The 19,462-nt window shown below is 57.8% G+C and overlaps 3 protein-coding genes across 9 annotated transcripts; 1 reads left to right on the forward strand and 2 right to left on the reverse strand.

The window, feature by feature from the left end:
• Positions 1–504: 504 nt before the first annotated feature.
• PLPPR2 (phospholipid phosphatase related 2) lies at positions 505–9,224 on the reverse strand. 5 transcript variants are annotated; one of them, XM_036848216.1, is made up of 10 exons: positions 9,070–9,224; positions 7,673–7,847; positions 6,816–6,895; positions 6,095–6,283; positions 5,834–5,969; positions 4,737–5,008; positions 3,662–3,838; positions 3,001–3,123; positions 2,628–2,679; positions 1,186–2,501 (listed from the first exon to the last, which is right to left on the reverse strand). In XM_036848216.1, exons 3-10 carry the CDS (start codon positions 6,879–6,881, stop codon positions 2,158–2,160), a joined length of 1,359 nt encoding a protein of 452 aa, XP_036704111.1. In that variant the 5' UTR covers positions 6,882–6,895; positions 7,673–7,847; positions 9,070–9,224; the 3' UTR covers positions 1,186–2,157. The 5 variants fall into 5 exon arrangements, with proteins under 5 accessions (XP_036704113.1, XP_036704112.1, XP_036704114.1 ...); XM_036848218.1 differs by lacking the exon at positions 9,070–9,224 and having other exon boundaries at positions 505–2,501; positions 6,095–6,208; positions 7,673–7,803; XM_036848217.1 differs by lacking the exon at positions 9,070–9,224 and having other exon boundaries at positions 505–2,501; positions 4,737–4,960; positions 7,673–7,803.
• A 412-nt stretch (positions 9,225–9,636) lies between these two features.
• Positions 9,637–16,300, reverse strand: CCDC159 (coiled-coil domain containing 159). Its single transcript, XM_036848225.1, is given in 14 exon segments — positions 9,637–10,109; positions 10,275–10,436; positions 10,827–10,859; positions 11,079–11,103; positions 11,106–11,199; positions 11,538–11,614; positions 11,695–11,762; positions 12,350–12,545; positions 12,738–12,819; positions 12,914–13,002; positions 13,327–13,360; positions 14,089–14,309; positions 14,410–14,510; positions 16,085–16,300. Coding segments are annotated over 14 exon segments (1,356 nt in total). The 5' UTR covers positions 16,231–16,300; the 3' UTR covers positions 9,637–10,081.
• A 132-nt stretch (positions 16,301–16,432) lies between these two features.
• On the forward strand, positions 16,433–18,927 carry TMEM205 (transmembrane protein 205). Of its 3 annotated transcripts, none has more exons than XM_036848222.1 (4): positions 16,433–16,512; positions 17,160–17,270; positions 17,384–17,547; positions 18,559–18,927. In XM_036848222.1, exons 2-4 carry the CDS (start codon positions 17,249–17,251, stop codon positions 18,862–18,864), a joined length of 492 nt encoding a protein of 163 aa, XP_036704117.1. In that variant the 5' UTR covers positions 16,433–16,512; positions 17,160–17,248; the 3' UTR covers positions 18,865–18,927. The 3 variants fall into 3 exon arrangements, with proteins under 3 accessions (XP_036704117.1, XP_036704118.1, XP_036704119.1); XM_036848223.1 differs by lacking the exon at positions 16,433–16,512 and adding an exon at positions 16,538–16,659; XM_036848224.1 differs by lacking the exon at positions 16,433–16,512 and adding an exon at positions 16,541–16,572.
• The last annotated feature ends 535 nt before the right edge of the window (positions 18,928–19,462 follow it).

The raw sequence follows: 19,462 nt of genomic DNA on the forward strand, positions 1-19,462 counted from the left end.
CTTCTCTAGCTTGAGTTTTCTCTATCACTTATCAATCTAACACATCAGCGATCTCAATCCCTGACCTAAATCCTTGATCCTACAGTTCAGAATTGAGAATTTTTCAGATTTTCGAAAGGTTCTACGGTGTAAATACTATGCACTGAATAACACCCCTAGTTGGACCTGGGATAACATTCTAAGTCGAACACTTTATCTGCAGGAAAAGAATAGAATAGTCACATAAAGTTAAATAAAGAAAAGCTATAATAACCTATGTCAGTTCAGGTCAGGTTTTGCCACAAATGAGAAACAAATTTTGGTTTCCAGAACTTCTTGAAATTTGGAATTGTGGTTTTGTGTATAGCTTATTTATCTTGTTTATTGTCTCTCAGGTGTTAGAAAGTGAGCTCCATGACGGCAGGATTTTGTGTCTGTTCTGCTCACTGCTGCAGCCCCTGTGCCTAACTAAACAGCACCTGGCACTCGGCGGGGGGTGGGGGTGGGGGTGCTCCATAGTGTTTGCTGAATGAATAAATGGATGGATGGATGAATAAACGAGAAAGAAAGGAAAGCAGACTCCCCTTTCCTAGTTTCTGGATGACTCCGTGCCCTGAATGGCCTGTCTGAAGTCCCTAAGAGCCACAGCGTGTGTACGGGGGGAGGTGGTCTGTGGCTCCGTGTCCCTCCTACCTTCCCTGGTCTCTGCTGGGTCCTCAGGGATTGGTTCCCAGCAGAACCTCATAATCATAACCCCTGCTCAAATCCATGTAGTCAGGGATTCAGCTTGGAGGTTCCTACAGCTTTCAGCATCCCCTTCTATTAGAACCCTTAGGGTCCCCTCACCCGATTCCCTGTGCCCTCTGCACCCTGGCCATGGTCAGAAACAGACCAGCCACCTGGGGAAGGCAGTCATTATGAGGCCCCTCACCGTGTGTTTGTGTGCCTTACATGCGGCTTGTAGGGCTGTTCGAACTTGACATGAAGAAACAAGGGCACAGAGAGGTTAATTAACTTTCCTGAGGCCACACAACCAGGAAATGCTGAGCCAGGATTTAAAGCCAAGTCACCGACCCCACAGCCCCATGCTGCCTCTCCACAATCGCCCTGTGACAATACACTCACACCCAGCCTCACTGACACCTAGACCCAAAATTAAAGTCCTCCACACCCTGCCACCTGGGGGAGGAAGGCAGGTAGCCAAACTTCTGTTACAAACAGGTCTTTATTAAAGATGAGGAGGGGGCAGGAAAAGGGGGCAGTGTCTCCCCTGCCCACTGCCTTTGGCTGCCTGGGGTGCGGAGCCCTCTTTGCTCCACCTGTGCCCCTATGATGGCACATGTGTACAAGGCTGAGGCATGGGGGGCAGTGTGAAGAACAGGGGTGGGTTCTAAGAAAAAAAACTCCTTCCCCACGGCCCTAATAAATAACAGAAGGATTTGGGGTGACCTGGGCACAGGCAAGGAAGGATGCAGCACCCTGAACTCCAAAACCTCTGAACTGGGGCAAGCCCTGCATAAGCTGGGAGTTAGGAGGGACTGGGTGAGAGATTGCACATGAGGGAGGGGCTGAGAGAGGAAGGGGTACCCCAAGGACCCTGCCACGGGGGAGCCTGCCCCCCACCCTCCAGTTGGACTCTCTGATTCTGAGGAGAGAGGACCCGATGACAAAAGATGACCCCATCTCCCTCCTCTCCTTTGCACATGCTTAGACATGGGCGGTCCCCCATTGACTGGAATCATACCCACCCACCCTAGAAACTGAGAACCAAGGACTCCTATTCATTGTTCAGACGCTGAACACTGGCGAGAGTTGCCCTCTTGCCTGAGGATTCTAAGAAATGATGGGGAGGCTCCTATTGGCTGGAGTAAACTCCTTTTGGCCAGAATTCTGAGAACTGGGGGACTCCCATTGGCTGGGCAATGGCCAGTAGAGTCAGGCTTTGGCCATTAAAAGGGCAATCCTAGGAGGCAAGGACCCATCTCCCAATTATGCCCACTTGGATGTCGCAGAGGGCAAGAGAGGCAGGGGGTCCCCTGGATGTCCTTCCAGCTATCCTCTGATGTCTGGGCCTGGCTGGATTGGGGACAAGGGCTTTGGCACTCACACAGCACACGCACACACACGCGTGGCAGGGAAGAAATGGGGACTGGGCAGATTCTGGGTGGGTGTTGGGCCTCACAGCAGGTGGTCACGGCTGGCAAACAGGTAAGGGCTGAAGTTGTCCCGGTGGAAGGGGGAGGGATAGAGTCCACTAAGGGTGTACAGGTCCCGCAGAAGGGGTGTGGGCAGCAGCAGCTTCCGGCCACGGCCACCACCCCCGCCCGGCCCCCCAAGCCCAGGGGAGGAGGGCGAGGGGCCCTGGCTGGGGGTTGGTGCTGGCAGGGGCAGGGGCAGAGGCAAGGGTGTTGGCTCAGACCTCAGTCGAGGGCGGGGCACACGGGGTGATGAACACATGGCTGGAGCCCTGGAGGACACGCAGCTGGGGATCAGGTGGCCACGGTGGGCGCAGTTCTGCGGCTCTAGAGATCAGAAGTCAGGGGGTTAGAAAGCTTGGGAGGGGTCATGAGAGCACAGGTGAGACCTCTGTGGCAGTGACCGCCATCTGGAAGTCCCCCCGTTTATCCTCCCACTCCCTCGACACTCACTGGATGGGGTGAGCCGTGCCGGTGTCGAATGCGGCCTGCAGGCCTCGGGTTCCTGAGACAAAGAGGCAGAGGGAAGGGGCTAGCGGCCCCCTGGGCCCCACTGGCCAGAGCCACAAGGGGCTCATCGGGCAGAGAGCCCAATGGAAAAGACAACAAGTTTTCAGGATTAACCATGTTCCCTTGGGAGGGAGGGGGGGGGCCCGCCCTTGCATCCTGTGGGACGGTCCCCCCAGGACCTAGGTCCACAGAGATGAGTGATCCCTCCACCTCTCCATGGCCCTGAGACCCCCACTGCCTGCCTGACTTCCTGCCTCCTTTGTCCTTCTCCACCCACCACCCTCTCCAGCCGGGAGCAGCCCCCGGCCCCCCTTACCTGGGCCACACTTAACTTTTCGAGGCGGCTGTCCATGGTGGGGGCTTGGCCCAGGGCCTCCCAAGGGGAGAGCCTTCGGCCAGAGGGTGGCCGGCTCTGGAAGTTGTGCACGACACAGGTGACCTGTGACAGAGGGAGGGGGCATGCTGAGGCCTGAGGCCAATAAGGTAAATTACCATCCCCATTTCTCAGATAAGGATACTGAGGCTCAGGATTTCAAAAACACCTAACACTTTTATGGTGCTTACTATGTGCCAAACACTGCTCTTTCCACTTTACTAAGAGATAGGTACTATTATTACTTATTCCACACGGGGAGGCAAGTAAGGCCGAGTTGTGTAAGAGGATCTGATCCTGTCCTTATTTAAACCTTTGGTATTTTGGACATTATGGGTTTTTGCATTAATTTTGATTTTTAAAAATGTTTCATTAAAATATTATTTATCTGCTTTACTGAGTGTTTTGGCTCCTCCTTAAATTTTGTGCTCAAAGCGAGTGCCTCACTCGCCTTACCTCGGTCCCAGTCCCGTTATCTCAGTTCACAGATGAGAATGTCCAAGCTAGGTAAGGTTAAGGGACTCGCCCAAGGTACAGAGTCCACACCCTTCACCGTCATGCAGTCCTGCCTCTTGGGTCAGGGATGGATGGCAAGGGGGCTCACCAGAAAGGTGGCGATCGCCGCCCCTGTCAGGAAGCCGGCCAGCACGTCAGACCAGTGGTTGCGGTACTCAGCCACGCGGACCACGCCCACCAGGAAGGCGGGGCACAGCAGGGCCAGGCAGAGTGAGGGTTTGACCAGGCGGGAGCCCTTCACGCGGAACACGAGCGTCACGTACATCTGCAGGAGCCGGATGGGTCAGAGGAGACATGGCAGCAGCAGTTCCCAAACCCAAGCGTACACTGCATTCAGGGATAGGGGGTGTGGCCAGAATCCTGAGAAGCCGCAATGGGACTGGAGGCACCGGCCAGGGGCTCCAGGGAACAGAGCCCGGGGGACAGGAGTTCAGGGGATGGAGTCATGGACCCCCAGTGGGCCTTTGCAGGGATGGGGGTGTGTGTGGCCTGAGCACCAAAGAACAGTGGATAGGGTCTGGGGCCCAGGTCTCTGGGGGACCTGGGCCCCAGGTCCAGGTGGGATGGGGAAGGATGCTTGCTGGCTTAGGGTGTGGCCACAAAGTCAGAGGGTGGAGTCAGGGCTCAAGTGACAGCTCCAGGAGCTCCAGGAGGTGGAGTCCCCAAACCCCTGGGGACCACTGACAGGGTTAGAAGCACAGTCCCCAATGCCAGAAAAAGGAATCAAAGCAACAGAGGGTGCGACCAGGGAAAGACAGGGGACAGAGTCAGGAAGTTCCAGTGAAGTCGAGTCAGGAGCGTGGCCAGGCCAATAAAGGGCGAAGACAAACTGGAGGGCAAGGGCTCCAGGGGATGGAGTTGAAAGCCCATTACCGAGTCACCCAGCCAATATCCAGGACCTGTAGCATGGCGGAGACTTGGCTAGGCTTCAGGGTGCTGAGCCAATAGCCTCCTTCGGGTGTGGCATTAGTGGGTCAGGAGGCGTGGCCAGACACCAAGGGGGGCGTGGCCAGGGTCCAAGGGGAGGAGTGGGAGCCTCCGCCCTAGGGACGGTGTCACAGTGATGCGTGGCCTCACTCGGGGAGGGATTGGAGGCTCCAGCCCAGACGGTCTCCTGCCCGCTGGCCGCCCCGCTACTGCCGTGCCCCCGTTTCGGGGCTCACCGCTGTGTAGGCGACGGCGTAGGCGCAAAGGGCAGCGTCCTTGCAGGGGAAAGCGCGGCGCGCAGCGGCCACAAGGCTGGGGCTGCCAGCACAGGCACCCTGGTCAGTGACGAAACGGTCGGGCCCTGGCCGGTCCGGTGAGGGTGGCGGGCAGCCCAGGGCCGTGTAGTTGGGGCGGCACACGGACAGGAAGTGCGGCGTCGGGTTGCCGGTCACCACCTGCCCTGCGTTGGCGAAGATGGTCGTGGTGAAGAGGCCGAAAGAGTAGACCCCTGGGGTGGGGTAGGAAAGGGGGTTCATGCCAGGGCCTAGCAGCCGTCCTCCTGTGAGCCACCTTACGGCTCATATAGGCCCCTGTCTCCTTGTTCCTGTGACTGACATTAAAGCGTAGCTGGGACTCCCCCTAACACCATACCCCCATAATAACTGGGCCATGTTCCTCTTCCCTTGGGACCACCATGATGGCATTCTGGGCCTCTGGCCTCTGTCCCTCTGGGATTACCAATATGCCAGGAGTGGGCCCTCCTCTGGAATCCATTATAGCTGGGCTGGGACCCCTCAACAGCATTACATCAGGATTGGGCCCATGCCAGGGACCTCCTAGGACCACCGTGGTGGCATTTCTGGGGCTCCCATACCTGCCCCTGGACTCGCTATTACTGAGCTGATCACTTTTCTCCTGGAGCACCACTCAGCCAGGGCTGGATCTCCAGCCCTCTGCCACAGGGACCACCATTTTGGATGAGCTCTGCCCTACCCCAAGGCCACCAGCTGTGGCTGGGACCATATTCAAAGCGCAGCCAGCGTTCTCATCTCCCTGCCCCCAGGGCCCCCTGGTGTCTGTCCTGTGCTTTTTTCTGCCTGAGACTCTCCTTGTGGCAATTTGGGGCCCCCCTCTTATAGTTGTCGTCATGGTTGGCTTAGGCCCCACCCAATGTCTCTAGAACCTCCACCATGACTGACCTCAGCCCACATCCCTCTTGCCCCACGAAGTCACCATCATGGCAATTCTAGGCCTTCCCCCCCTGGAATTCTTATCATATCTGAGCCTGGCCCACAGGCCTTTTGCATGGCTGACCCCTGACCGAGTCACTCACCCAGGAAGCGGACCAGCCTTCGCAGCGGGGGGCTGAAGCGGCAGCAGGCCCCGGACACGATGGTGCTCTCCCCAGTGACTGGGATGGCTGACGGTGGTGCAGGGAAAAAGGCACGTGCCAGCTCCCCAAGCAGGATCTGTGGGCAAGACCGAGGCGTGCTCTTCCTGGCCTTCGAGCCCAGCCCTCCACCCATCTCCACCTGGCCCTCCCGCCTCCTGGAAGGCCCTTCCCACAGTCTGAGCCAGGTTACCCCAGTCTCACCGTGAGGGTGGGCCCAGCGGTGACCAGGGCGTAGATGAGGGCTGGGGGTGCTCTGCTGGCAGCCTCAGGCCCTGGGTACGGCTTGGCATAGGTGCTGTCATAGCAGAAGAAGCCCTGGGTGTGCACGGGGAAGGTGTCCGTGAACTCCAGGCGGTAAGCAAGCAGGACCACGATGCCCAGCAGCACCGACTGCCGCCCAGCCAGGGTCGGGAGAGAGACAGAGTAAGAACAGAGAGGGTCAGGCCTGAGCTGGGCCACGGAGATGGAGACACAGAGATGGAGACAGAGACAAGGGGGAGAGATAGAGAGAGAGATGAAGAGGAGAGAGGAGATGGGACTGGGAAGAGGGAGAGAGGACAGGGCCAGAGCTCAGAGAGAGAGAGAGATAGTGGGTAGTGGAGGAACAGACCAACAGAGAAAGAAAGAATACTACTGATAGAAATACTAGAGTTACCACAGGTGTAACTCTTATTGTGGGCAGGGCGGCATACTAAACCTCTTCCATGAATTAATCCATTTTACTTTCATAACAGCCCTAGGAGAGAGGGACTCTAATTATGCCCATTTGACAGATGAGGAAACTGAGGCTTGGGAGGGTATGTGAGGTGCCCAGAGTCCCACAGTAAGGATGGGCAGAGCTGGGTTGAACCCCGGATTGCCATTTCCGAAGGTGCCTCCTCCCCCTTGAGGGTCTGGGCAGGGGAGGTACTGTGCTCCTCACCTCCACGAAGACAAAGCAGGGAATGATGGAGAAACTCCTCTTCAGCTGAGGTCTCCCTCCCGCCATGGTGAAGGCCGGGCCTGTGGAGGAGGGGAGGGAGTGGCATTGCCAGGGTGGGGCCTAAGGGGAGGCTCAGGTCACCTGCTTGTGGAGTCTTCTGGCCACAACCTGGCCCCCATCCCTGGCCCCTCGGACTACAGCCAAGGAGCCCTGGCTCCGCCCACTGAGTCTTCTGGCCACGCCTCCGCATATGCAGGTCTTGCCCTGCCCCTGCCCATTGGAGGCATCAGCCTCCCCTGACACAACCTGCTCAGCTCAGCCTCTGCTGGGGTCCCCACAGATTGTATAGTGGTCTTCTCCCCCACAGCCTACACAGGAGATTCTGACCCCCATACCTTTTAGGAGGGCCTGGCCTCCTTAGCATGTGGGACCCATGCCCTTGGCCTTTAGCAGAGAGACTTCTCAGCTAATGTGGACCCCTCCCCCCACAAAGAAGGGTCCTCACCCCACTAGTTTTTAGGAGACCCCATACTCTTTCCCCACATGCTTTACAGGAGACCCCATGTTCCCTGTCACCCACCCCCACCAAGCCCCTCTCCCTATACCACTTCCCTCATGGCCCTCAGGGGCCTCCCTCTCCTGTCCCCATGGGCTGTGCCTGGCTGGTTTGGGCTGATGGCCAGGCCCTCCTTCTCTCCCAGCTGCCTCTCCCTCTCTCCCTCCTTCCCCTTCCTCCCAGCCCGTCTGCCTCCCTGTATCACGAGAGGGCTATCTCCCCCTCAACGTGCTCTCCCCTTCCCCCAGTCTAACCTCAGTCCCCAGCACCTGCTTGACCCATTCTCCCAGCCTAACCTCACCTGTGAAAGGGCCCTATGACTTCCTGCAGGCCGCTGCCACGCCCACAGACTCACAGCCACTCCTGGCGGCCAGCAGGGCAGGGATGGTCACCCCCATTGCACAGATTTGGAAACTGAGGCCCAGGCAGGTAAGGGTAGGCACTCTGGGTCCAGTGCCCCATCCACGTGGCTTGCTCTGCAATGTGACATGTGGGGGTGAGGGTCACCAGAGAGCCCAGATGCCCAAGATGCCCACCTAGCCACGGCCCCCTCACCTTCTTAGAGCCACAAACACACACCGGCACCCCCAGAGTACACAAGTCAGCCAGAGCTTCCATCCCAAACACCACACACACATTCATTCATCCCACCAGCGAGGATCAAGGGCCTGCTGGGTTCCAGGCCCTGTGCTGGGTGCCAGCCTTGTGGTGAACAAGACACGCTCGCTCATTCAGACAGGTGCCCAACACCCACTACACACATAACTGCACACACACAGCACAGTGTGCACACGGCCTGTCACAGACACCCACACAGATCAAACAAATCCCCCCCCACATGGTCACTGGGACACAACAGGAGGTCCTTCACACACCTCACAGCCCCACACACAGCCCTCACTCCACCACCATCAGGGACAGACTCGAGGCTGCCAACACACTTAAGAGCCACATCAAAAAAAGAGTCACCACACACAGTGGGAGGGGGGTCACAGAACTGGTCACAGCATCACACCCCCAATTACAAGGCACAGGATGACACACATTAACAGTCTCTCGTCCACACTGACAGTCCTAGGAGCCCCCTGTGCCATCCACAACCGCAGCCACATGGCCACACGAGGGCACAGACATGGACCACGGCACAGACTCGCACACAGAGCCACACAGGAAAGGCTCATGATCACAGCCACACACTGGAACACGATAACGCCCCCCCCCCACCATCAGAAGGAACACACAACAGCAGCCACACAATGACAGTCACATGCACACAACCATACAGACACCGAGCCAGCCACACAATCACTGTGACAGCAGTCACACGGCCACGCAAAGGCGACCCCAACAACACAGCCACCACACACTCACCACCGGAGTGATACCCACGGCGACAGCCGCAAATGACAGCCACAGGAGACACAGTCACAGAGACACGAGCCACACAATCACTCATACAGCCACACACTGACACGTAACGACAACCACACAATCACCGTCAGCCTCACCGGGGTCCCCTCCCCACCTTCCCCTCCCCCAGCCCGGTCCCCAAGCCTCAGCTCGCAGCCTCCCCTCCCCCTCCCCGCGCTGGACCCGCAGGGGACCCGACCCACAGGAACCGAACCCTGGCCAGACAGACCGAGGGTCGGAAGCAGGAGAGAAGGGGTACAGGGGGCTCCCCAAGGCCCTCCCCCTCACCGGGTCCAGACTGCCGCCGCCTGAGCCCCGGCTCCACCTAGACGGCCCCGGCGCGGCGGGACTGACAGACAGACGGCCGGCCAGCGAGCGAACGCAGAGATGGAGACGCCGTCGGCCGGCCGGGCCGCGCCGCGCCGCGCAGCGCAGACTCCGCGGCGGGGAGAGGGGCGGGGCCTCCGGGAGCATTATTTGCATAACCCGTGAGGCGGGGCCTCGCGGAGTCTCATTAGCGTGATCCGGGGCGGGGCCTCTGTTGCTCTTTGGGGCAGGGAGTTTTAGAATAGATTCGGGAGGGAACGAAGGCTGGAAGTTGAGAGGGAGGACCCTGGTGGGTGCTGAGAGGAAGAGGAGGGTGGGGTGTCAGAGCGTGACCCCCGGGCCGAACCCTGGGAGGAAATGAGAATGATCCCCCCACACACACCCTGGAGTGCTGCTCAACCCCCCTCACCCCTGAGGCTCCAGGCCCTAGGTGGCCCCCTGAGGATATGGCGAGGCCATCAAAGGAGTTCTGCAGGCAGGTGCACAGCGGACCTGGGGGGAGGAGGGGGATCTGGGGGCCCCGGGGACTCTGGACTGCTCAGAGCTGGGGCAGGAGGCCATGGTGGGGGCAGGGGCGGAGATGAGTCCTGGGAGGAGAGGGACTCAGGTGGGTTCCAGGTTCTGGTGGTCGCTGCTTGATCTTATTAGGAGGAACGCAGGGCAGATGAGGGTCAGGGGCCTCAATTTCCCCATTGGGCAGTAGGGACAGCAGACCAGATCGCCAAGGGCCTATCTGGCCACTCGTATCTGGACAGACTTACCCCTGACCTTGTTCATATACTAAATCCAGCCTACCCTGTCCCCTGACCAAGGCCCACATATCCCGAACAGTCCCTGGGGTCTCCACACCCTCCCCAAGACGGGGTAGTAAACTGTGGGGGTCACTCTCAGGCGCAGAAGGAAGCAGCAGGAGCAGCAGTCCACAGGTGGAGGAGGGTCTCCAGCTAGTTTATTTTCTCTCTGGAGGGGTCCTTCAGGGAGAGCAGTCCCAGCTGCTCAGGCTGTGGAGAAAGAGGGTGGGTCAGAGGCTGGCCTGGCCCAGGGGACCCCAGGGCTGGAGGTCAGGGGGCAGATGCCCAGGCTGGGGAGTTGGAAGGGCCTGTACTTGGGATTCCAGGGCAGGCCAGGAGGGGAAGGGTAGGTTGGGGCAGGGGAGGATCCCACACCAGGTGGGAAGGAGCAGCTTCTTGCTGAGTGGTGGCTGGGAAGGGTCCTGGTCTGAGTCCGAGTCCGAGTCCCAGGAGGGGAGTGGAGGGCTCAGGCATCGGTGCCCCTTATAGCCTGCAGGAGGGACAGGTGCAATTCTGGCACAAACCCTGAATGTGACCCTCGAGTGGCCTTTGAATATGGGCCCAGTGCCCTTGATATTATGTGATCCTTGAATATGTCTCTTGAATGTGACCCAACATGACACCAAAGTATGACCTCGATGACACCTGAATTTTACCCCACTGACCCTTAAAAAAGATCACAGTGACCCTGAGTGACCCCTGAGTGAAACCTCCAAGGACTCTTTAATGTCACCCCAGAACATTATTTAATGTGACCCCAGAATAAGACCCAACAGACCCAACCACCCCCCAAATATGCCTCTGACGTGACCTCCATGTGTGAAGCTGGAGAATGAACCTCCCCCAACCCTGGGAGTGCTGCTCAGCCCCACTCACCCTGAGGCTCGCAAGCCCTGGGGCGGCCCCCTGAGTATCTGGCGAGGCCACCCAAAGGAGTTCTGCAGCAGATGCACAGCGGACCTGTGGGGAGATGGGGATCTGGGGGCCCCGGGGGACTCTGGACTGCTCAGAGCTGGGGCAGGGAGGCCATGGTGGGGGCAGGGGCGGAGATGAGTCCTGGGAGGAGAGGGACTCAGGTGGGTTCCAGGTTCTGGTGGTCACTACTTGATCTGATTGGGAGGAGCACAAGGCAGATGAGGGTCAGGGGTCAGAGGTTAGAGTGGGAAGCTGGGGCATCACCATATGTCACCCAGCTCCTTCTGAGGTCATCCCTCCAGGAGCCACTGCCTCCTGGTGGCAACTCCTCAGTCTCTGGCCAGTTGGATGTCTCATGCCCCTGCTGCTTCATTTTGGTCAGGACCTGAGGCCGGGGGAGATGGGAGGATAATAATAATAATGATGTGATAATGATGGTGAACGTGTAATATAGCATTTATCACATTCCAGGCTTGCCTTCAAAGTGCTTATCACTCAGTTAATGCAGCTAACTCGGTCAGGTAGGGCTGTGTTGTTACACCCATTATTCAGATGAGGAAACTGAGGCCCAAGAGAGGGGAAGTGACTTGCCCACACTCACACAGCAGTAAGTAAGCAGAGCTGAGATTTGAACCCAGGCCTTCTGGCTCCAGTCTGATGGTGGAGGCCAGCAGAGATCCCCATAACCCCAACTCACACAAGGTCCCCGTGCTCTCTGCTCACCTTGCGGCACTTCACCTGTGTCTTTTGCATCTTCTGGATGTTCACCAGGTTCTCCGTGATCTCCTCTTCCTGTGCCTCTGTAGGGGGAGGGGACTCAGGTGGGCCAGAGCTGTAGAAGGACCCCCCGCCCTCCTGGTCATGGGCTTTGGGCACTCACGGAGCTTTTGATAAATGAAGGTCACCTCCTCCCGCACCAGCTCCAGCTCCTCCCACAGGAATTTCTTGCTGAGGGGACAGTGCAGCCTCTGGCCTCCCATTTCCTGACCTCCTGGCTTCCCATTTGCCCACCTGCCTCCCCAAAGCCTCCTCCACCTCCCATGTTTCTATCTGTTCAACTACCATCACCCAGGCTCTGTCCCCTCCCCATACTTGCCTACCCACCTGTCTGCTCCTACTACTATTCCCCCACTCCTACCCCTCCCTAGCCCCGTGTCCTCTCCTTCTGGCCTCCAGCCTCCCATTTCCTCAGCCCCCCATTGCCTTGCTTCCAGCTCCTCACCTTCTGCCCCCCCAGACCTCCAATACCCCCAGTCTCTGCCCCCCTCGACCTCCTCTACCCTCCAGCTTCCCATGCCACCCCCGCCAGCTTTCTGATCCTCCAGCCTCCCTTTCCATCCCACCTCCTGCCTCCCCTATTTCTGGCCTCCCAGTCTCCCACACACCCCCACTGCCTCCTGCCTCCCCCATCCCCTCCTCTTGTCCCCCAAGATTTCCAAGGCCCCTCAGTCCCCTCCCATTTCCCCCATCCTACCTGTGGTTCCCTCTCCTTGGCCCCCCTTCCCTCCCGCAGCCTCCCTCCTGGCAATACCCACCTGTCCCGGATCTCCTGCGCCAACAGCTGTAGAGAGCGGGTGGTACGGGCCCGCTGCACCTCCTCGTTGTCATGCAGGGTCTTCTGCAGCCCCTGCAGGCCTTTAGCCAGGGCCTCATATAGCTCCTGCCGTCCCTCCTCCACGTCCCACTTGTGTCTCTCCTTGTCTGCCTGGCGGCTCGTGGGGCCCAGCACCTCTACAGAGATGGTGGGACCTTGGCTGAGCCCCACCCACACCCTGAGCCCAGCTTTGAACCCAGCTTGCCCTCACCCTGACCAGACTCTGGTCCTGAACCCAGACTCATCTAACTTCTCTCACCCTGGCCTGACTCAGCTGACCCTGATAGGAGCAGCCTCCAGCCTTACCTTGACCTTTGGCCCGTTCTCACCTTCAAGCTGTTGGATCTTGATTTGCTGCAGGCAGCTCCCCTTCTCCAACATGGTCACTGAGTGGTTTAGGAACTCGAAAGCCTGGAGGAAGAGGCCAGGCCTGGGGGTGAAAGCAGGGGGGGGGGGGGGGGGGGGGGGGGGAACAATTGCTGGGGGCGGGGCTGAGGTGGCTCACCTTGGTCTGGGCCTGTAGCTGACACCTGAGTGACTCCAGTTCACATCTCAAAAGCTTCTGGGATTCGGGAATCATCATGGTGGACTTAACTGTGAGCAGAGGTGAGGGTCAGCCGAGGCTGGGAGGGGTGGGGGCAGGGGCAAGGTCAGGGCAGAGGTCAGTAGAGGCTCAGGGTCTGGTTGAGGGGGGACAGGGCAAGAAGCTGGGGTAGGCTGAGGCAGAGGTAGAGGCAGGAGTAGGGGTCAAGGTCAGGGACAGGGATGGTGGGCAAGGTCAGGGGCAAGAGTCAGCTGACAATGGGGCAGGGATGAGTGGGCAGCAACGGTGGGGGTCCACTGAGGCTGGGGCAGAGGGTGGAAGTAGGAACTGGCAGGTCTCCCACCCACAGTCTTGTTGAGCAGGAAGGTTCTCACCTTTGGTTTTGGAAGAGCTGGTCTCCAAGGGCTTCTATGAAAGGTGGGCATGAGAGCAATAATAATTTATCCCTGGTCTGCCTCCTTGCTCACCCCAACCCAGTGTATGGGGGCCAGACATGATTTGGGTCTGCTGAGTTCTGGGTGTCCTAGACCCCCAAGTGCAGGCAAAGCTGCCTCCAGGCATATGCATGCACCCCACCGCCATCCCCACCCCCACTTCTGCCCCAGCCTGAACGCGCTCAGAAGTGCATTTGTGTGGCAGGCCCACGGGCTGCCCTTGAGAGCATGCGCCTTCAGAGCCATGTCTCTGGTTGCGCTCAGGTAATGGCCCTCCTCCTTAGGGGCATCAACAATGTCTGCAAGGAGCACCAGTAGCCACTGACGCACAACCACACATGGTCATCAAAACACGACCACAGACACGCAGCCTCAGACACAGCCGTGCACACTAAGTCATAAGACCCAGAGCGTGTATTCATGCCCATCTCAGACACACAGCCACAGACACACAGGCAGTCACATCCAGAGACAATCACAGACAGGACCTCATTAAGACACACAATCGCACATCCGCACATCCGTTCCATTCATTCAAGACGTTTTTAGTGCAGGCCTGCTGAGCACTGGGCGCTGTTCGGGGTGCTGAAGACAGAGGGTGTGAGGGGTCTCGAGGAGGACTCTGCCCCCACAGCTCCCTCCCTAAGCCCTGCAGCGGTAGATAGCAGTGCGGCAGGAAGGGGTTTCCCGGGCGGGGATGACCTTAGCGTTGCTGTGATGCCTCTTTGGAGGGTCCTGGTCATTACAGTGCTCCTGTGAGTCTGAGTTGGGGAAGGACCCATGCGACTGAGGCCCCGAGTCCCTCGCTGGCCTCCAGGTTCCAATTGTCACTGTGTTTTCGGGTGCAGCCAGCTGCAAGGTCTCTGGCTCTGGGGTCCTGGACCAGTGAAATGTATATTCCAAGGTCTTTTCTGAGGAAGGGCCTGGGGGGGGGGGTGGTGTGTGGTGAAGGTTTCCTGAGAGCCAGCCCAGAGCACTCCAGCCCCTCCTGCTCCCCAGCCCCAGGGCAGCCCCTCAATGAACCGCAGCACTTGTCACACTTCTCATTAGCAGGCAAACACACGTTGGAGGGTGACGGAGGTGAGCAGTAGCAAGGCACGGAGTAGTCAGGGTCCAGGGGTAGGCCGGCCAGAAGAGGGGGTTGCTTTGAGTAGGGGGGACAGAGGGCTGCACTGAGACCAGCTCCCAGGTCCTGACACTCTCACGCCCTTTCTGACACCCCAGAGAGGCCTCAGCCCTGAACATAGGCTTCTTATTTATGATAGGAGCCAAAGCTGGGTGAAAGATGATCCCAGCCCCGGGGGTTAGGATGGGCAGTGAGAAAGACCTAGAAGATCCCACAGGAGTCAGTGAGGTCTGAGACGAGCCTAAAAGAAAAAAGAGATCTTAACATTGGGCCCTAAAGGAAGGACATCCCTGGCAGGAAACAGCGTGTGCAAAAACTTGGAAGTCTGCAACCAGGTGCTCTTTGCGGGTCAAGTCAGGGTGGCTGGAGGCAGGGTCCAGAAGGAAGCAGCAGGAGGTTAGCAGGGCAGTTCAAGCAAGGCAGGGCAAGCCAAGACGGGGAGTTGGGAACTGGCTCCCCAAGTAAATGGGAGACATAGAATGTGAGCAGGAGAGGCAGAGCATATCTATTTAATAAATGTTAGCTGAATGGGGTCCCAGGCCTGTACTAGGTGAGGCTGGAAACAGGAAAGAACTCAGTTCTGGGTCTCACATCCACGCCCCCTGCCCTTCCAGTGTAGCCAGGGCTGACACAGCTGGAGAAACCTGGGGGAGGTCTGTCTGGAAAAACTTCCAGGTGAAGGGCAACTTGCCATGGGTTACACTCAGCCAGAAAGGCCACAGTATACGCCTTTCTCTTCTTTTGTCCTTGCTGGGTCCTCTGGTATCTTTCCCCTAACCCAGTCCTCCTGGAAGACTCCTATATACCCTTCAAAACCCTACTCAGCATTGCCTCTGTAAAATCTTCCTTATTCCCTTTTTAAGCTCATATTTTCTGAGCATCTTGCTGAGTGCTGAGCACCACCCTAAGCCCTCACTGGGTGTTCACACCCACCCTGTGATGTAGGAGTTATTATTCTGCCTGAACTGTTCTAAGCTACCACTTCAAAAGTCACTGCCTCAGGGAGGTCCTCACTTCCAGAGGCAGTACAGCATGATGATTAAGCAAGGAGACCCTCCAGCTAGATGGCCCAGGTTCAAATCCTAGCTTTGCCCCTTCCCAGCTGTGCGATGTTGGAGGAGTTACTAAACCTCTCCGTGCCTCATTGTCCCCAACTATAAAAATGGGATGTCATACTATCCACCTTACTGGGTTGTTGTGATTAAGTAAATTAATCCATGCCAGTGCCTGATATACAGTAGTGGGGAGCTCTGTGTCTGTCCTTGAACATCACACTGAGGACTTGGTACTTGGGAATCATAGGAGCCCTGGGAGACTTGGAGGGGGAAAGGCAAGATGCATTTCTGAGTATCAGTTGCAGGCAGGCCCCCAGTCGAGCCCCCCCTCCCCCTCCCCCTCCCCCTCCCAAATCACCTGTTTTCCCTCAGTCCTTCCCGATAGAATCCTTGGAGGAACGGAGTGGGGTCATTTGCCTGGGCCCCGCCCGCCGGGGCCTTGAATCCTGCGCCCCGCCCGCCGGGACCATAAATCCTGCGCTCGCCAGGCTCCCGACCCCCTTCCACCTCCACCTACCACATACCACCTGCTCCTGCTCTCGCATCAGGGACCGCGAAGCCAGCCCCCAGATGAGACGCTGAAATTTGATCCCGTGGAGACACCATCCTATTAAAACGCGCGGAGCCCAAAGGCAGAGTCACAGAGAGGGGTGTGGCTGGCATTTTAGCTCCGCCCCCGCCGATGCAGCCGAAGACTTCATTGGCGCCTTTCCGCTTCCGCAGATCTTAGGAGACGCGGTGTAATTGGGTGAAATCCCGAGGAGTGGACGGGATTCCAGGCTGGTTTCCGTTCATCGATTAGTCAATATCTAAGAGGGCGGTACAGGAGTTACAGATCTCCGATCCGATTGGCTTCTGCCTTAGCTGGGAGGCGGGACGAATTCTTGGTCCCACGAGGGGAGGTGGCCGAGGAGGTCCGCGGCCACCCCGGAGCGCGAGAGTGAGGTACCGAGCCCAGCCCGCCTGACCCCCTTAGATCCGGCCCCGGACTCTTGAGTGCTGCAGGTCGACGTCCGGGTCCAGTGGGGGGGTCGGTGCCCTCGGATCCACCTGACCCTCTTAGATCCGGCCCCGGACTCTTGGGTGCTGCAGGTCGATGTCCGGGTCCAGTGGTGGGGTCGGTGTCCTCGGGATGAGATTTAGGGTTTCTCAGGATTAGATGGCGTCTCCAGGAGGTGCTTTGGGAATCTTCATAGTGATATCTGGGATCCTGTCATGAAAGAAGTGATCTTTGATATCAGAACTCGGTCCCTGGGGTGATATTTGGGAGTCACTGGGGTGATCTCTGAGGATCTAGGGCTTCGAGCTTGAGCTGCTGGGGCTGAAATTTGGGGGGGTTTCCTCAGAGGGTGGCACCATGGATATGTTGGGGTCCAGAGAGCCTAAGATCTTGAGGGCTGACATTTGGAGAGATGAAGTCGGCGGGACGTCACAGAATTGCTATGGGTCTTCCCCACCGCCCATTCCTGGGACTACCTATCCCTGGATCCCTGCTGGATAAGACATGACCCTGGCCCTTGTGCAGCTCACCAGGTCTGAAGGCCACAGGCACAATGTAAACCTCTGACCACCCCCTGGTGCCTCCTTCCCAGGCCCGCAGCAAGATGAGGAGGTGGGAACCCGGAAAGCCTGACTAAGGTGGTTCATCTACTGGTCTTGTCAGGGGGCCCTGGGGCAGCAAATGTGGGTGACCTTCGTCTCATGTAGGGACCCTCAGCCTGGGTATCATGAGGTTGCCTAAGGTGGGGACAGGGGACAGGATGAGAGGGGGACTTGGAAGTGTCCTAACAGACATGTGGACCCCTGCACCCCACAGGCTTCCTGCTTTTCCGAGGCCTTCCCCGACATACCTTCGGCCTGGTGCAGAGCAAACTCTTCCCTTTCTACTTTCACATCTCCATGGGCTGTGCCTTCGTCAACCTCTGCATCTTGGCCTCACAGCGTGCTGGGGCTCAGCTCACATCCTGGGAGGCCAGCCAGGTATGCGGGCTTGAGCTCCACTACCCTCTGGAGGTTCATTCCCAGGACCACACTGAGCACCTGTGGCTACACCTTTGTGAGAATTAAAACGAAACCCCCCAAACTGCCCCTTCTTCCTGGTGTATACAAAGCTGGGTTCTGGATACCCTTGAGCAGTGCACAGCCTGCACAACCATCCCCGGCAGCCCTGACTATTCCCCAGTGTCTCTCTGCTGGCTGTTGCTCCCTCTCCTCCCCCTGGCTGGGCCTGCAGCCAAGCTGTGGTGACTCAGCTGGGCTGGGGCACTGACCCCAGCTCAGTGTTTAAAAACCAGCCTGACTGGGAATTTACAGTCCCCCACCCCCATCCACACATTTTTCCCAGCCACAAGGCAAGGAACCATCTGTGCATCTCATATTTCTCTATCCTGCCCTCCCCCTGCCCCCATTATGTCCCTCAGATGTGGGCAGGTGAGGCCTGACAGGGGTTTCAATAATCCCACAGACACAGGAGGGATTATGGGTAATGGAACTTCGAGGACTTTTAATTTCACTCCCTGTGGGCCCAATGTCAGCTTCTAGGGTCTAGGCTGGGGGCCACAAAGGAGATGGGCCCTCTCCTTAGGCTCTCTATTTTGGGGAAATGAGGGACAGTTATGGTGCTCTGTCCCAATTCAGGGAAAGAGAGGCTCTGCCCTGAGATACCCTTCAGTTTAGGGGAACAGAGGAAGGTAAGGAGACAGGCTGTGTTTCTGGAAAGTTCCAGTCAGGGTATCAGAGGAGAGGAAGGCTCAGGAGTTTGGGGAGAGGATGAGGAGATAGTGGTGGAAGCCTTTCCTTAGGAGCTGCAGGTTTCAGGGGTATGAGAGCTGGAGCTCTGTTTGGGTTTGAGGTTGGAGCAGGGGAGGCTGTCTTTGACCCAGTCCTGCCCCCCATTCCCCCTCTGGGCTTTTGAGGATGCAGAAGGACCCCTCCCTAGGGCCCCTGCTGCCTCCCAGGCATGGTTCACCTGTCCTCCTGCCGCCCCACCAGCTCTGCTTGCTGCTCCTGAGCCTCATGCTGGCCACCATCAACGCCCGCTGGCTGGAGCCCCGCACCACGGCCGCCATGTGGGCCCTGCAGACCATGGAGAAGGAGCGCGGCCTGGGCGGGGAGGTGCTGGGCAGCCACCAGGGCTCAGACCCCTATCGCCAGCTGCGGGAGCAGGACCCCAAGTACAGTGCCCTCCGCCAGATCTTCTTCCGCTACCATGGCCTATCCTCCATTTGCAATCTGGGCTGCCTCCTGAGCAATGGGCTTCATCTTGTAGGCCTCGCCCTGGGCCTCAGGAGCCTCTAGCACCCACTGACTCTCTGTCTCTGCTGGGGCCCCAAATGTCAATAAACACTTCTTTGGAAATGACTGCTGTCATTTTTCTCCAACTGGGAAGCAGGGGGAGGGGCAGGCAAGAGTAGAGCTGAGGGATTCCGTTTCCCCATTCATGATGATTTGGAGAGTTAGCTGTTGCAGCCCTTAAGCTCCTCCTATAATGGTGCCCATTTGTTAAGCACCCACTGTGTGCCAGGTGTGGCGCTAACCACTGCACAGATCATGTATTATTGTAACAACAGCTGGTTCTGATCCCTAGAGGACAATCATATTTTTCACCCCATTGACATCGGGGGTGGCCATGTGACTTGCTTTGGCCAATGAAATGTGAGCAAAGTCACTTCCAAAGAGAAGTGTACATGCCAGTACGTGATTCGCCACAATCTTCCCCTCACTGCAATGACCGGTGGTGAGTGAGAAACAAACCTTGCATGTTAGATGCCATGATGACTATAGAGCTGCTTGTTACTGAGCATATGCCAACCCTTCCTGACTGATGCACATCATCTCAGTTTGTCCACAACAGCCGTTAGAGGTGGCTAACTTTGTTCCATGAAGCAATGGGAGC

This window comes from Balaenoptera musculus, chromosome 3, assembly GCF_009873245.2.
Source record: "Balaenoptera musculus isolate JJ_BM4_2016_0621 chromosome 3, mBalMus1.pri.v3, whole genome shotgun sequence".
Taxonomy (NCBI): Eukaryota; Metazoa; Chordata; class Mammalia; order Artiodactyla; family Balaenopteridae; genus Balaenoptera; species Balaenoptera musculus.